The 17,740-nt window shown below is 42.8% G+C and overlaps 1 protein-coding gene across 2 annotated transcripts in view; it reads left to right on the top strand.

The window, feature by feature from the left end:
• The window catches only part of brf1a (BRF1 general transcription factor IIIB subunit a), a 164,533-nt gene that overhangs the window by 10,397 nt on the left and 136,396 nt on the right, over positions 1 to 17,740 (top strand). For both annotated transcript variants that reach the window (XM_033642683.2, XM_033642682.2), the window contains exon 4: positions 10,648 to 10,821. In XM_033642683.2, coding sequence (XP_033498574.1) covers positions 10,648 to 10,821 — 174 coding nt within the window. The remainder of the gene's footprint in view (positions 1 to 10,647; positions 10,822 to 17,740) is intronic.

The raw sequence follows: 17,740 nt of genomic DNA, 5'->3' as shown, positions 1-17,740 counted from the left end.
GAGCTTGTTTCAGGGTCCTGGTGTTGTGCATGGCTTACTGGGACCCTATAAAATTGTCTAATTAGGGCTGGGAGATATGGCAAAAAAATATAACGATAATTTTCCCCGTATTGATCGATATCGATATTTATTGTGATTTATAATTTGATAATGCTGCGAGTTTGAAAAGTATCCTGATAATGTCTGACACCTGAAGAAACCAAATGTTTTTCCAGCCTCGCACGGCACTTGTTGTAAAGCTGGAGCAGAGCAGTTTGAGAAAAATATTTCCTGCCCGGGAACTCGTACCTGAAATCTTGCCATCTTTCTCCACGGTGCTCATGGGCATCATGTATTTGGCTAGACAGTCTGTCACTGCAAAGTGTTATATCTTTGCTCCTTTTTGATCGCTTCTCATACGGGGTTATGGCGGCAAAAGACAACACTGTTGATTACTGTTTTGGTGCAGCCCAGCTAGCGCTGCCCACAGCAGCAGAAGTGCTCGGCCGTTGAGCAACACTTGTTGGTGGACTTGCTGCAGTTTCCTGGATTTCCATGCTCTCAGTGTAGTCGCTTGGATGTCACCTTTTCAGGTGATGGAAAAGGTTTGTTGTGTTTCCCGTCCTGTTTGGCACCAACTGACGACATATTTTGCAGACTGTCTTTGCCCGTGCGTCGCTGCCTTTCAAGTAGCCAAACCACTTTCAAAAGTACTGATGTTGTGTGACCTTTTTTATCCACAGTGTCGTCCGTTTTTGAGGGTATAGTGAGCTCCTCGTCAGCTTCACCTTCTCACCTCAGCACAGTCTTTGCAGTGAAAATTGGGCGTGTACAGTGACGCTCATCTCCAACACTGCAGATTGACTGACAGCTGGCTGTACTCCTGCTGCATGACACACTGTTTGGATCTGTCTATGTCTATCCATATTGAGTAAAAATGACTTTAGTTTATCATCGTCATCGACATATGTTCAAATTGCAATCCCGTTTCATTACATGTGGACCACTATGTTTCTACAGTAGCCTAGAACAGACAAACCAAACACTGGCTCTAGAAAGGGACATTCACGTTTTCACGTTGGCCACCGTAGTTCGCAGCTCCTCTGCGACAATTTTGAATATTATCATTTTTTTAACTATTGGTTTAAATCACCAGGGGTGTTTGTTTGGGAGAGGAGGAGACCTCTACAATAATTTGGCTCCCGGTTAAAACCTGTTGGACGTATGGATCGGAATAAGGTGAGCACACATAAGCAGGTGCAGGGCTAGCAGCCCTTTTTACAAAGTGCTAAACAGCGTAGGAGAAACACTGACTTGCAATGTGAAATGGCTTTTTTTCAGTGTTTTTATCGGTTTAAACCATCTGGTCCATTTGTTTTGGAGAGGAAGAGACTTCAGCAGATAGTTTGGCTCTCTGTAAAAACTTCCTGAACAATGAACACTGAAGGAATTCAGTGTTCATTGTTTTAACTGGTTACAATCTGCAATCCTCTCCCTAAATCTTACACACTGTCCTTCAGTTGGTATAAAAACTGAAGCGTAAAAAGGACAATTTTGTGGTTATATAGGGAGTTTTGTGCTGGACTTTTTTGGACGGGTGCAGTGCAGTCTTGTTGTCATGATGAAGTTTCCAGGCGGAGTCACTGTGCCCGGCCAAAAAAAGTCTGTCACATAAACTGAAATTCTCATATTTGTACCTATTAACAAACATGTTTATTAGTGAGCTTTCGAGGTGTCTGTGGTTGTTTTATTACCTTTTGGTATCAGCCGTTTCCTCCTGTTTTTACTCTGAATGCTAAGTTAACTGTCTGCAGGCTGAGGCTCCATATTTACTGTGCAGACATGAGAGTGTTATCGATCGTCTTGAAGATTACCCACAGTGTATTCCTTCTAAGTGTGTGTGTGCGTGTGTCTGAGTAAAAGTTGTGTTTTTGTATGTGTGGAAGCTGACGTTTTGTTGTATTTGTGTGTGTGCGTGTGGCAGTGGGAATAGCCTTGTCGTGCTCTTATTGTGTGTATCTCTGTGTGTGGGGAGAGATTTATGGCCGTCTGTGAGTCTGCAGGCGTCTCTAAGAGAGGAACAGCTCTTCTTCTTCTTCTTCTTCTTCTTTCTGTCCTCCACAAACTTTCCCCAGCGGCCGTCTGCACCTCCTCCTCCTCCTCCTCCACCGTCTCACCGCCGACTGATTCATATCTGGGGGCACAAACCCCACCTCTTCCTGTATTTGTGTAGGACAATAATGTATCACCAGTCCCTCATGTATTGGTGCAGTGTGCAGGCACGATGACTGGAATTTAAATGCAGCTTTAAAGTCAAGATTTATGTGCAAAACACACTTTGTCTGAGGAGTCTGAATCACAAACTGAAGCTGCAGTAAAACTTGATTCTCATAAATCTAGACGTTTAGCTGGAAGGTGTATAAATATATTGATACCACAATATGAGGCAACACTTTGTGACTCAAGTTATTTTACATTGATTTTACAATGAATCAAATGACTCTGCAGTGTGTGAGGAGTTTCTCCATTTTTAAAGGAATAATTTGACATTTTGTGAGATGCTGTCTTGCTAGAGTTAGACGATAACATCGATACAGCTCTAATGTCTGTTTGTTAAATATAACTCTGGAGCCAGTTAGTTTGGCGTAGCATTAAGAAAGAGGAAACAGCTAGCCTATTGTCTGGAAACAGCTAGCCTATTGTCTGGAAACAGCTAGCCTATTGTCTGGAAAAAGGTAACAAAATTCACCTTCCAGTATCTCAAAGGGCCTCGACCAAGCAGACAGTCGCCGTCGGTCATTGTCAAGCTAGTCTGACTCACCAGATGTGGACTGTGGTTATAAGTCTACAGCAAATAAAATAACCTGTAAATACACCTCAGAAAAGCTCAGACTCCGTCTCACAGGACTCTGATGTTGATCTGTTTTGTTACACAGCCAGCTGAAGTTGATTTGCGACATCTTTTAAGTGTGGCAGTGACATCAACCGCGCCAACGTACTGATCAGTTCCACTTCACATTTGCTTCTTTGCCTGTGGTTTTAATGGTTGCAGTGAGTTCCTACAGAGTTAAAGTACAGTCAGGCTATACGTCCAAAGCAAGGATTATCAAATTATGTTTGACCCATTTATCTGAAAGTCTAAAAGTTGTTTTTTGAGGCCTTTTCTTATGAGGAGCCATTTTAATCACAGTGCTCGCCTCCCAATGTGCGTCCAACACTATTTTGCAAGGGCACTGTTGTGGTACACAGGGCTTTGTGCCACTCGCGATACTTGTGAGTGGTTTAAAGAAACAAAAACAAGCCAGAGCATTTTCCCCCTATAACAGAAAGATCATTAGTGATTTTGCTAGACCTTTCTCTAGCACTGACACAACTTTGTCAAGGTAGGTTTGGCGACACGACACTAATGTTGGGCCATCAGTGAGAGTCTGTTGCGCTAGTATCTCTTTCCAACCTCTCCAGGTAATGAGTATAATAGAAGACGTGCCCCAGGTACAACGTTTAGTATGAAATCAGCCTGAAAATGAAGAAAATCTCAAACAATTGCATGAGAGTGGCAGCACAGCCGCGTAGTTGTCGGGTGCTTGTCGGAGCTGGCTGATGCTACGCTATGATTGGCCAGTCTGCGTTTGAGAGGCGGGACTTATGCTGTGTCTCAATTCAGGGGCTGCATTTGAAGACCAATTGCTCCACATCGGGCGACCAAGGCTGATCATTTCGAAGGCTCCTTCAAATACAGCCAAGAAATGCAGCCTTCTTTCCCAGACTCAGAAGGATGCAGTGGATGAATCCTTCATGGCCCAGCCTATCCCAAGATGCATTGCTCCTGTGACGATTATATATTAAGTTAAATTAACCAACAGTTGTTTACAAGCTAACGGTTAACTTGTTAATATTACTGTTAGCTAAAAGCACACAGTTTAAACAATCGCAGTTTAATAAGTTTACTTGAAAAGGTCCATCAGCCTGAAACACATCAGACGGTGGTGTCTCTGGCGGTGAGTCATCTCCTCAAGTATTAAATAAAAAATATATATGATTCAGGGCTACCTAACTAACTAGCTTACTCCTTTTTTTGTCAAGCACAGCTGGTTGCTAGGTAACAGTAATGCTAACAGATCGGGGAGAGAACAACTGGTGATGCACCCAGGAAATCCCCCGCAGACCAGACCATCCCATTTTGGAGACCGTTCGGTTTGACTGATGCAGCCTTCAAAGGACATGTCCAACGTTGACCGCGAAGGCCACGTCCTTCAAAGGCTGCAGCCCTGAATTGAGACGCAGCTTTAGTGAGGGGTCGATACATTATCATAGTGTTTTTTGGTTGGTAGGTAAAGCAAATCTAGCAGCCATTTGCATCTTGCATGAGTGCTTTGACCGGTGCTGATCTCCAACCCTGATTCGTGAATGTGTGTGTGTGGAGACCCCCATTGTAGTTTTAGTTGGGGGATGTGTTTGAGCAGTGACTTTGCTATGTTTCACAAGCTTTCTTAGCTTTTTGATTCTAATAGATAAAAAAAAATACCAACAAAGGAAATGTTCTTACACCTATTTGCCTTTTTAAGCAGAAATACAATCGTACACCTCTTGAATTCAAGTTTCTCTCTTCCCCCGAACAAAGACTGACGTCAGCTTTGTGAATTCATTGTAAAACACACCACAACTGTCTTGGTTCATCTTTTTACTGTTTCAACAAGCACTTTGGTTTGGTAGAAATAAACCTTTAATTCATCAAGTTCGATGTGAGAATATGCTGCCTCTGTCTTTCCCTGCTGTCTCTTGCTGCCTGCTGGGCTGTGACTCTCACTCATTCTACAGAGGCAGACCATTAAATTAGCAAAATGTCAAATCGCCCCAAACTGATAGCTCATACATTCTTCCAATCGCCTAACCCTACTCAGTTCTCAGGGAGATGATTTAGTTGTTACCTCATCACTGACGCTCAAAGCTTGTCTCTGGCATCAGAGATAATCTTTCTCTTCTGGCTGTCCTCTGGTCCATGACTCTGACCCTGTCCCAGTTTATGCTGTAACTGGTTTTATTTATTATTTATTAATTTATTGAAATCAGGTGTTTTAATCAGACCTGTATAGAATCAAGCATCTAGCCATGCAGTCTCCATTTGCAAACATTTGTGATACAAAATGGGTCGTTCTGAAGAGCTCAGTGACTTCAAGCATGGCACTTTGATAGGATGCCACCTTTACGATTTCATCCCTGCTGGATATTCCACGGTCAACTCTAAGTGATATTATTAGAAAGTGGAAGTGGTTAGGAACAACAGCAGCTCAGCCATGAAGCAGAAGATCATGTAAAATCACAGCGAGGTCAACAATTGCTCAGGTGCATGGTGCGTAAAAGTCGCCAACGCTCTGCTGATTCCATAGCTGAAGACTTCCGAGCTTCCACTGGCATTAATGTAAGCACAAAAACTGTGCGGCGGCAGCTTCGTGGAATGGATTTCCATGGCCGAGCAGAGCATGCAAGCCTCACATCACCAAGTCCAATGCCGAGCGTCGGAAGGAGTTCTGTAAAGCGCACTGACAGACTGTGGAACAGTGTAACGCATTCTGTGGAGTGACGAATCATGCAGTCAGGCCTCGGGTTTGGCGGATACCATGAGAAGGTTACCTGCCTGACTGGATTGTGCCAACTGCAAAGTTTGGTAGACGAGGGATAATTGTATCAGGCTGTTTTTCAGGGTTTGAGCTTGGCCCCCAGTGCACAAAGCAAGGACTAGAAAGACATGGGTTGATGAGTTCAGTGTTGAAGAACTCGACTGGCCCGCACAGAGCCCTGACGTCAACCCCATCGAGCACCTTTGGATGAACTGGAACCAAGATTGTGAGCCAGGCCTTCTCGTCCAACATCAGTGCCTGACCTCATAAATGCTCTACAGAATGAATGGGCACAAATTCTCAAAGAAGCACTCCAGAACCTTGTGGAAAGCCTTCAAGAAGAGTGGACAAGAAGAGCCAACTCCATAAAGTATATGTATTTGAATACGTCATTACAGTCCCTGCGTTCGGATACTTGTGTCCATATAGTGTATCTCAAAGGTCAAGAATGTAATTTAACTCATAAACAAACATGAATGACGTGCTCCTTCTGGTGATGTTGTTAGCTCCACTGGACGTCATGTATGTGACTGGTGATGTCCCGATAAAAATGACAGGCTCATGTTTAACTGGACCATTAATTTACAGTTTTATAATCCAGGTGTACGTAGGTGTTGGTATAAATAGCTCCCCGGATAGCCTCATCAGATCCTGTGTGCATGTATAAATGCCACTCTGCTTCAGGGTGTCCCAGTTTTTCTTCATGTAAATGTTATGAGGTGTTATTTATTTAATTGGAGGCTCCTATTAAGGAATCAGTCGCTGTTTTGAGCTTTTGAGCTGACGAGTCACGTAAAGGGCAGAAAACTAAGTTTGTGTTTTTTTGGTAATTACAGCTGCAGTGCTGAGTCTCTGCCCTACTTATCATCTGTGACACAAACTTTGTAGAAATTAGGGGAGCTGTTAACTTGTTTTATCTTCACAGTAGTTGCTTCAAACCAGAGCAACAGATACGGAAACTCCTTTGAACCCCGTTTGCTGTTACGTCTCTAAATTTGCAAAGCTGTGAGGTAAATTTTTAGGGGGTTTCTTCTTGTCTCCTGCCTCCAGGCCTGTGGCTTGTTTGTTTCTGAGGCTGTCTTTTCAGGGTTATGGATATTTGAATGTATTTTCTGTATTACTTAACTGCGTGTCTTATGTTGTGTTTAGTTTAATTTTTAAATGGACAATAAAGTGAAACAAAGTGATTTTGAGGTTAAGGGAGAAGTGCTAAGTGTCGGCGTATTCAGTTTAGTAGATTCTTATCCCAGTTGACAAAGGAACAAGGAGTTACAGAGCACAATTATTTACAATCATGTACTGAGATTCTGGGTTGTGTAAAGTCAAAGAAAATATCAGAATTATGAGGCAGAACACGGCAGAAAGACATCTGTATTGAAAGAGTCAATAATGTGTTGACCTTATCTTTCATGTTTATTTGTTTCCTTATTTTTGACAAAATCATTTTAACTTATACTTTTTCTCGAGCTTTTCACAGTATCTCAGCAGTTGTTATCAGTAATATATAGCGTATATAAATATGAAGTGACTACTCCATACCCATTGGTAGCTTTGTCACCTTCTACCTATGCCAGTCCTCAATGCCTATGTGCAGTTTCACATAGATTGACACGTCAGTGAGTAGAAAAACGTGGGACAGACAGAATGACTGACTGACAGAATGACACACTGACAGTTTCCGTGATTATGTACAGCAGACCATACCATGACTTCATACCAAAAATTAGAAAGAAAACAAACATTGGTCCACAGGGGGAGCCACAGCGATCGGTCGCATTTTAGCCATTTTTAAGCATTTTTCTGTTGTTATAGCGCCACCCAGTTGCCAATTAGAGTTAAATTTCTCCAGTCACCTTGAGGCGTCCTGTTCTACATATCTACCAAGTTTAGTAAAAATCCATATGGTGGTTAGACCTAGATAAGAAATGAGCTCTCTAGCGCCCCCATTTTGTTTGATGGGGTCAATAATGGAGGGGTCCCCTCAGATTATGTGTGGTCATATGCCTACAAAGTTGCGTAGTGATCGGTGAAACCCTTGAGATGTTATACACTAGGGATGGGTCATGATTTTCGATTTTCGAATAGTCATTTTATTTTTGAAAAATCGATTTTTTTAATGCGACTATTACTATTCGCCGTCTTATTTCCCTCCCTTTATTTGACATGCAATTCAGCTCCTAACCGCACGAGGGCAGTCTAGGATTGCTACAGCGGTGTGAGATGCTCTTCTACAAACAGGAGAAACATGCCGAGACTACTACTCCGTGAGGAATGTCCGCAGTCATTCGGGCTTTCATAGTCGAGCGCACTTCCACGTTGTAGTTTCCTGTAAAAATGTCCGTGAAAAATCCCCGCGGTGTGAAAAATACATGCCGAGCAGTCACTGGTGTGCGCGCACAGGGCTTGCGTCGAATACTTGCCACGATTTTCGAATAGTGTTTTTGCTTGTGTTGCCCATTCCTATTATACACCTTTATGTGATGAGCCACGGCCTCCGCAATATTCATTGCCTTATAGAAGCTCAGTTTTAGTAAGTTTTCCAACTTTTGCCAAGAGGGAACTTTAGATATTGGTCCCTAGATTATGTTCACCCAGTTTCATGCAGATCGCTCAAACTTCCTAGGAAGAGATCCATTTGAAGTGTTTTTCAAAAAATTCAAAATGGCGGAAAATCTATATAAGCGGAAGTTATGGGTTCTTGAGGCAGATTTGTTCCTCATGAGGAGAGGCATCTCTATGCAAAGTTTCATGTCTCTACGACATACGGGGCATGAGATATGCCCATTCAAAGTTTGCAATTTCAATCAGTTGCTATAGCGCCCCCCTTTGGCCAATTGATGTAATATTGCTTCATTCGCATCCTCCCATGACCCTCTACCACTGTGCCAAATTTCACATGGATTGACCAAGTCAGTGAGGAGAAAAACATGGAATAGACACACAGAGTTTTCATCAGTAAGACTGTGAGATGCAGTTCATGCCCATGAACAGACAGTTCAGTGGACCTTGAGTTAAGATAATTTTGCCAAGTACTGCTCCCAAGGTTCAGTCTACCACTTTGGTCCAGACTGAAGTGTCCCGAGGTCTTCTGGATGAGTGATGATGAAATGTGGCTCAGAAATTCATGTTCCTTTTTAGAATTGTGTTTTATAACATTGGTGGCCCTCTGATTTTTTTTTACCAAGTAAACACAAGCCCTACTTTTTTTATAATGGCCTAAATACAGTCTCAGCCAGAGTTGCTAAAGACTCTTATTGCTGTTCTGCAGTATCAAAAGTGGATGTGAAATCAGGCAGAACTGAATCAAAATCGCTACAAGCTACGTTTAGGGTGCTTTCACACCTGCCCTGTTTGATTCAGTTCAAGTGCGGTTCGTCTGGGCAGCAATCGGACTCTGGTGCGCACCAAAACAACCAGACTGAGACCTTCTTGAAGAGGTGGTCTCAGTCCGGTTACAAATGAACTCTGGTGCGGTTGGTTTGTGGTGAGAAGGTGTTCCGACCTGGATGTGAAGCAACTGCAGTCACATGACACATTGTTTGGGTTAAACATGAGCATGTTACAGTCCTGGAGGATTATTAATGTGCACCTCCTCCTGTACTGCCTTAATATGCACATTCAGCACATCCAATGCATCAAAACATTGTTTTCTAGTTGGAGCCGCGCCTCGTTTTCAAACTGTATGGTTTGACTAAAATGAACAATGACAGCCATATAGTCCACGATGAGCAGCGCTAAAATCAACCTGCGTAGTTGTCCCTCCATTGTGACATTAGAAAGTGTCACATTTATCTTGCAAGTGTACTCTTCTTCAACGTTTGCTTTACTTCCTGGATTTTTCCCACATGGAAATTCTGGCCAATCAAGAGCAGCTTTCTCACACAAGGCATTTGATCTGGTCCTCTTGTAAATGCTGCCGTGAGAACACGAACCAACTCTAGGCAATTATACAACTTTGTGACAACATTAGTCCCTGATTCAGACTATCACATCATCTTCAACAACAGATGGAGTTGCCCAGTTTTCATGGGATGGTAGATTTTAGTTTTGTGGTTTTTCTGAGCACGTCTTGTTCATGTTGTCTTAAAAGTGTGAACATTTCTGCAACAACTGAGCAGTTTTCATCTGTTAAAGAGGATCCATGTGATTAATCAGAATCAGAAATACTTTATTGATCCCCGAGGGGAAATTAAATTAAACATCCAGACTAAATGCTGTTCTATCGTCTCAGCTGGATGAGAGACGGATTCAGAGCAGTGTTTGTGTGTGTGTGTGTGTTATGCTGATGTTGAAATCTTCTGTTTCAGATCTGTTGGAGTGCTAAACTGAAACAGCATGACGAGACACGATGAGCTCAGAGCCTCTCACATTCCCAGACACACTCACACTTTGTGTACGAAGATATTCAGCATGTTGAGCTCATCTGCGGTCATGAACTCTACACACACACACACACACACACACACACACACACACACACACACACACTGCAGCAGCTCAATTACAGTAGTTATAAACTCTTGTAACCTGCTGCGACACCTGAACTGGTTCGTGCAGTGTGTTGGTGTGTTTGCGTCTAAAGACGGAGCACACGTGTGTTGCGTGTGATGACATCGTTATGCAGGCTTCTGCGTGCACATGTACGTTTGCATACGTGTGCGTAATGGAACCCTCGTGCTTGTCTGCAGTCGTGTTTGTCCTGACATGTTTGCAGATGGGAATGTTTATGTGCTGGTGTAATGATGTGTGTGTGTGTGTGTGTGTGTGTTCTGGTCTCTGCACCAAGAACGGGTTTTAACTGGGCTCAGATTCAACACATTCGTGTCCTTCTCAATGGTCACTGTGTCAGACTGGGTGATCACGACACCTTAACTTCCTCTCCTCTGCCATGAAGGTGTTAAAGTACTGTTCTTTGTGCTTGTTTTTCCTCTTTGCTATATTAATGCTAAAAACAGACGGGGTGCTGATTACTTGAACATATTTGTTAATGAAAAACGGTCGCCATGTTTCTGTGAGCTGACGTGCTTTTTGTTATTCGTGTGTCTTTCAGCGAGACAGAACATCAACAGTCTGGGTCACCAGCTGCAGATGAACAAGCACTGTCTGGACACGGCCCTGAACTTCTACAAGATGGCGCTCATGAAACACCTGACCCGTGGCCGCAAGTCCTCCCACGTCATCGCCGCGTGTCTCTACATGGTGTGCCGCACCGAGGGAACGCCACGTATCCTTACTGTTCATTTTCTTTCTTTTCCAAAATGTCTTGCAAATGTTTAATGAGCCAGAAAAGTAATGCAGATGATTGTTGTCTGCATCCATGGTAACAGTGCAAACAGGAACTGCTATGAGCTAATTATTTTCCCAGTGCAGACTCATCAAAATGTGAACAAATGTAGGTGTAGTTCACCGCAAATTGACTGTCTCGGGACAACATGCTTCCTGTTCATATCACCCCAGCAATGCCTGCGCAGGTAGTTAGCGGCGCTCAATAATGGGGATAAGGTGAACACATACTACAGTATCCCGGTTTCTTTTGGATCACTCCAGCTAGTGTATTGGCGCTTCTCATAAACGGCATACTCCGAAAACAAGATCATAAACAGGTAATTCATGTCCTGACAATCTCCTTCTTCCATTCATGTCCGGATAGTTCTCGTGAAAATCTGGACGTACAGACAAAAAAATCCAAACTATTTCAAATTGTGTAAACCCTACAACATGTGTAGACATGACGAGTAGTAGCCTGGCTTATTCTGAAAATAACAATGTCGAACATGCCGTGCTAAAATGTCTGGTCTCTATGCAATTAGGACTGCAATTAACAGATATTTTCATTATCAATAAATATGCTGATATCTCAAAGATCTTTAAAATATGGCCAGCAAAAGCCGACATATTTGAGTTCTTTGTTTGGTCTGAGTCCAGAACCCAAAATATTCAGTTAACTCATGAAAAACAAAAGAAAAAGGATCAAATATTCATATTTCCTAAGCTAAAAACAAGTGATTATTTTTGCAATTTTTGCCACAAACATGACTTAAACTATCCCTTCACTTATCAAAATCATTGCTGCTTGATTTTCTGTTCTTCGACTTACAAATTAAATTAATTGTTTCAGCTCTACGTGCTAAAAGCCTGTAATTAGACAACAAAATGTGTGTATAGATACACAGAAATCCAACCACACTCCTGACCTGAAGCAACTGGTGGTAAAGCTACCAACTTATCCATCGTCCTGCGTGTGGACCGTGTGTGTGTCAGTCCAGTAAAATGTTGTAACAAAGTGTAAAAATCACCTCTGAAAGGAAACCTGATCAAAGACTTCCACAAGTGAGGAGAGCTCCGTTTCCTGCCCGCATCAGGAGACACTTTTCATTTGATCGCATGTCTAACAGCTGAGCAAAAGTTCGGCGTCAGCGGAGACAAAGTTGCACGTTAAATTTGCCAATCTGCATCTTAAACTGATGGAGAACGGCACATCAAAGTCTGCAGGTTACTTTTGATGTGAGCCAGCGGAGGCCGGGCCGCCCGTCACTGCCTTTCTTAATGTTTCATAATCTGCTAACGGCAGCTTATTGAAGTGGAGAGCGATGTGTCATCGTCGGGATAATGGGACTTTTAGGTTCATGCTTTAAGCATAAGCAGGGCGGCTCTTTGGTTTTTGTGCGGCTGTCGGTTTACTCCTGATTCACTTCGCCTCCGAGGATGATTGTGTTATGTAACGGCAGCACAGGACAGCAGGGATAGGTTTACCTAATGAAAGCAGGGCGAGGAGGGTGTAATGCCTTCCTGCTGCATTGTTTACTGGGCTTTTGTGTGTGTGCGTGTGTGTGTCAGTGCAGGCCTGTCTGTTTGTGCATGTTTGGAGGAGTAAGGCCGGGGTAAAAATAGCTCTGCTCACTTCCTTTTCCACAGCTGGGTGAGTCTGTAATGTTGTCGCAGGGGAGAATCAGGACAAAGACGGAGGCAGAAGGAGAACAGAGTGTAAAAAGAAACATCCGTCTAAATCTGGAGTTTAATTTAACGACGAGCAGCCACATGGAAAACCGGACGGTTGGGATTTATTCAAACTGCATCTTAACTTCTTTGCTTCCATCCACCTTATTGTCAGTCCGACCTTCATTTCACCTTCACCGCACTTCCCTTTCCTCCCTCCCTCCCTGCTTCTCTGCTGTCATTCGCCCCTTCCTCCTCTCTGCTTCCGACACAAAAATGTTTTTACCATTACAACCATCAAATCAAGACAAAAATTTCATCACATCATCAGTCACTCGTCAGTTCATGGTCCAGCTACAGCCGTCACCAACCAGGAACTTGATGAATGACAATAAATTATTCAAACTTCATTTGTTGATGCAAATTTAAAAAAGGAAAAGGCCCACTTTCCCATAAACCTTCTGCATCCTTGCTTCTTTTAGTCAGACTGCTTTCTTTAATTAAAGGTCCAGTGTGTAGGATTTGGGGGGAGATACAGCAGAAATTAAATATAATATTATAATAAGTATGTTTTCTTTAATATAAAATTACCTAAAAATAAGAATGTTGTGTTTCCGTCACATTAGAATGACCTGCTTATATCTGTTTTTTAATTGAACATATTTTATTTGCATTTTAGGATTCGTCACAAAACTATTTAGTGACATGAGTTCCAATACTAAACCTGCACCCTCCCACCCCACTCAGCGGAGGTTAAGGAATCCTGATCAAATCAAATCAAATCCATTTATACAGCACATTTTGTGCCGTACAAATTAAAAGAATGACACGAAAATATAGAAATATCACAATAATACACAAAGAAGAACAATTACAAACATAAAAAAGAGAAAGTACTAAATATTAAAACCACTGCGAACAGCCAAAGGCCATTGACAACATTAACATTTTAATATTTGTCTTAAAGCCGTCAGCAGATAGGGAGCATTTGATTGAGAACGAAGGCTATTCCAGAGCTTTAGTGCAGCAACCACAAAAGCACCATCTCCCTTATACACCAACCTTGATCGTGGGGCAGTTAAAAGACATTGTTGTGAGGATCTAAGAGGTCGGGAGTCGGAGTAGGGGCGGAGAAGTTCAGCAATATAGGCTGAATCCAAATGTCCGCACTTGCAGACTCACAGACTTTGCAGGCGCGTTCCCAGGATGTTTGGGAGTGCTGAGGGCTGTTGAACGCTACAATTCATCCAGTCCACAAGGGGCCTCAAGCGTCAACGTCCACAGAGTCCGCTTGGGGTGCAGACTTCAGCAGACTTTACTGATTTAATAACCCACAATGCACTGCAATACGGATGTGACGTTTTGGGTTTTTTAACTGCCAAAAAAAAAGAACAACTTATGTGTAAAATAAAATTTGACTGTTTAAACCCTGGAAAATTTAATATTTTCTACTGTATCACGCAACCATGACATGGAGACAGGGACAATGGTTTCTTCCAAGCTGCCTATATCTACATAGGGAGCGGTCCTCCATTATGGAGATCATCATGTTGCACTGCCATGTTTCTACAGTAGCCCAGAATGGACAAACCAAATACTGGCTCCAGATAGGGCCATTCACAATTTCATGTCGGCCACCGTAGTTAGCAGCCCCTCGACGACAGGCGCTTTGGAAAAACACTTTTTTTTTTTTAAAACATAAAACTGCTTTATTCACCATTTTAACCAATTTAGATCACCCGGTCTGTTTGTTGTGGAGAGGAGACCTCTGTGGATAATTCATCTCCTAGTAAAAACCTCCCAAACACTGAAAGATTTTAACCTGGAGAAGTTTCAGCTGGTCACAGTCTCCAATCCTCACTGTTAGATGCCACTAAGTCTGCCTAAATCTGACACTCTGTTCCTTTTGGTGTACTCATTTTTTATGGTCTCATGTCTTAGTGTTGGCCATCGTTCCTATCAGCTGTTACACCATTGAATTGGGTCTGGGAACACTGGAGCATCTCTTAGGAGTCAGACAAGGCGAGAAAACATGAGCAGTCAGCCGATCCGAGAGAACAGTGTCGTTATTGTTACTGATAGTGATGAGCAGAACTGCAAAAATAAGGTCCAAGTTTTAAGAAGCCAGAATTACAGCTTTGACTCTCCTACAGTCTGGCGTCAGGAGAAAAGTTTGGGTCCCTCTGGGAGAACAGTGCCTTCTTTCTGCTCTGTGCCAAAACAACATATCCTCATGTAACGGTTTATATGATATCCTACGAATTAGCGCTCCGTGTATGGTGCTGCGTAGGTAACGTGAAGGAGGTTAGGTTTAGGAAAAGAAACATGGTAAGGACGTACCTTAAAATGACTCAAAGGTCACACAGTTCTGAACACTGGTCCATTGGGAGAAGGTTTTGTGACCCATGCACCACCCCAGCCTGCCTCCTTATGAGACAGCTTTCTTCTTTAATCCGGTCAGCACATTGATCACGTGATCGCAGCCTTGCCAAATATGTTGGTTGCACATTAATTACTGTAATAATGAGGTGGGATGTGTATGTTTTGCTGCTTTGCTCTTTGTAGGATAACGTACAAACAGTGCATGAGAACAGTCAAAGAGGGATCCAGCAGATTTTCGTTGCCACGGGCTTGTGTGTGTTGGCTACCTGCCACAAAGCACTGTAGCTAAACGTCATCTAACGCTACAGCTACATCTACAGCTTTTGTTTGGGTGTCAGCTTGAATTGTAGTCTGATGCTGTGTCGCTCATAGTGTGAACGCAGCATTTGTGATAGTCGTATGTTTATGGTTATTCTGTGATTGTAGTGATGATATATTTGTAGAACCTCATCAGTGGGAGGCTCAAAGCTAATCTAATTATCTGTGTGCCACATCTGAATAACAAAAGAATGATTAAAGCATGCTGTGTCACAGCAAACCACGCAGTCTTTGTTTTAGTTTGGATCTTATCAAGCTGTTTGTATTCACCCTCTGTCTGAAACACTCTGTTTTAGTGTCTGTCTCTTTAAAGCCGAGATAAAAAACGTCTTGTTTGCCCTTTTAGATCACGTCCCTGATCATATTGCAACAAAAAAAAATCACTTTCTTGGTATTCTTATATTGAAATGCAAAATATGACATCTTCTTATGTAAGCTAATACCAACCGATTTCAACCAATGATATCACGACATACACCAATGAATCAATCTGTATCTCTCAGCTGCACAGAGCTAACTTTAGGTAAGCTAGCCAAGAACAACAGGATACTTCAGTGTGTCTTTGTTTCCCCCAAATTCCGTGGTTACAGGTTCACTGGCTAGAATTTATTCACCTTGAGGAAAGTTGTATCTGTGACAGCTCCAGATTGTGTGCAAGACATCTCACAGTGGATTGTTTCAGCAACTGGGGCATAAGATGGCGTCGGAAGTCTCTCTTGTGTTGCATTGTTGGGGACTGTTTATTATGACACGCCCATGTTTCAGTGATCATATCAGATTCCTCCCAACATGATATCCTGCCTGCCTGTCCTGTTTCACGATACCAAACCTAGATACTCTCAAAAGGCTGTGTCATTAGTCCCCCTCCTGCTCCGATTGGTCAGCTTTTACAGGTCCCCTGAATTTCTGCGTCTCTGCGCCATCATTCATTGCAGCTGGGGAATGACTGTAATTGAAAAAAAATCACCTATAAAAACTTAGAAGCACAACTTGACATAGTATAGAGGTTTTTCTTTATTCAGACAAAGATTAGGAGATGTTGCTGTACCTTGACATGTTTCGACTGTCAACGTCAGTCTTCTTCAGAAGCGTCATCTGACATGCATCGTGACGTGACGTGTCTTTATCAGCTGATGTTTACTTTCCCCCGCCGCCCGATGGTGTCTGATAAAGACACGTCACAACGCAAGGTAAAGTAACATCTCCTAATCTTTGTCTGAAAAAAGAAAAACCTCTATACTATTTAACTGAGTAGACAAAATGAACCTAATGGAGGTACAACTGGACATGTTCCAGCAGGAATCTGATCTGAATTCCAGGAGAAATTAACATTGGCATCCAAGAAGAATCCTTTTTTGCATGTTAGCATGTAGCTACATGTAGCAGTGTCTGTAATGTTAACACATGCAGTGGCGAGCCTGGAGCTGATGACGGTGTAAAGAAATCCATCATGATCTGATGTCAGCTTGTCATAAGAGTAGAAATAAACAGGTGAAACCAGAGTATTCCGAACTTCAGAATACTTTTACCTTGTTATTTAAAACTTTGGCCACATTTAATAGGAACATTTGACATTTTAATATTATATATGACAGAAAATAAGGATCGGCTAAAGTATAAAACACTGAGAAAGCTCACAGCTGGCTCAATTTTTCGATGAAGGCTGTGATGTTTCTCAAAGTTTACAAAGCTTGAAGTGTGTACAGATGATTGGGGCATAAAGCAGCAGATGCAGATACTTTGTCAGTGCTCCAAATGCAGCATGAACGTGACAGCTGGATCAGTTTAAACAACATTTCTCTGGACCTTTTAATAAGCGAGCTTCTGGTATTGCACTTCCTGTTGCAAGAAAAGGTGTAAACATTTGTTTTCCCCTCGGTGGGCCCAGATGTGTCGAAGGACCTGCTGTCGTTTATTTCCCTGATTAAGGGAGTCGCCTGTAATCTCCAGACAGCGTGCGCTGGGATTAACTTTTCCATTTCATCTGCACTGCTGCTAATTCCATTGTGAGGCCATTTTCAGAGGAGCCCCAGCTAATCCACTCAGGCAGCTCTGGAGACAGGTGCACCCGTCGCCACGGAGACGCCGTCGCCACGGAGACCGGGGTTGTCTGAGTGTGTGGGGGCCGGGCATTGTGAGGGTGGGATGTCCAGAGGCTGAAGAGGCAGACGTGTGTGTGTGTGTGTGTGAGGTCACGGGGGGGAGGCGACAGGTCGGTCAGTATATTTAGAAGAGTCGTCTGGTCAGAGGTGAAGCTGCAGTGTCTCATTAGATTTACTGTCACAGCTGCCTGAGCTCAGCGTCTTTCACTTATTCTATTTCGTCATCAGTGTTACACCGGTGTCCTCTGTGCAGGTGCAAAGTCATAAAATACACCTCAAAGACATTTAAGTGTTTTTTTATGTGAGTATGGAGGCTCGAGAGCAAATGTTTAAAATGGTAAAACTATTGAAAAGAGGGCGGAAGTAACTGGATTCAGACGCTGCATTTCATCCACATTATTGAAG

The sequence above is a fragment of the Epinephelus lanceolatus genome, chromosome 15, assembly GCF_041903045.1.
Source record: "Epinephelus lanceolatus isolate andai-2023 chromosome 15, ASM4190304v1, whole genome shotgun sequence".
In the NCBI taxonomy this organism is placed as follows: domain Eukaryota; kingdom Metazoa; phylum Chordata; class Actinopteri; order Perciformes; family Serranidae; genus Epinephelus; species Epinephelus lanceolatus.
This window is presented reverse-complemented; position numbering and strand designations above follow the sequence as displayed.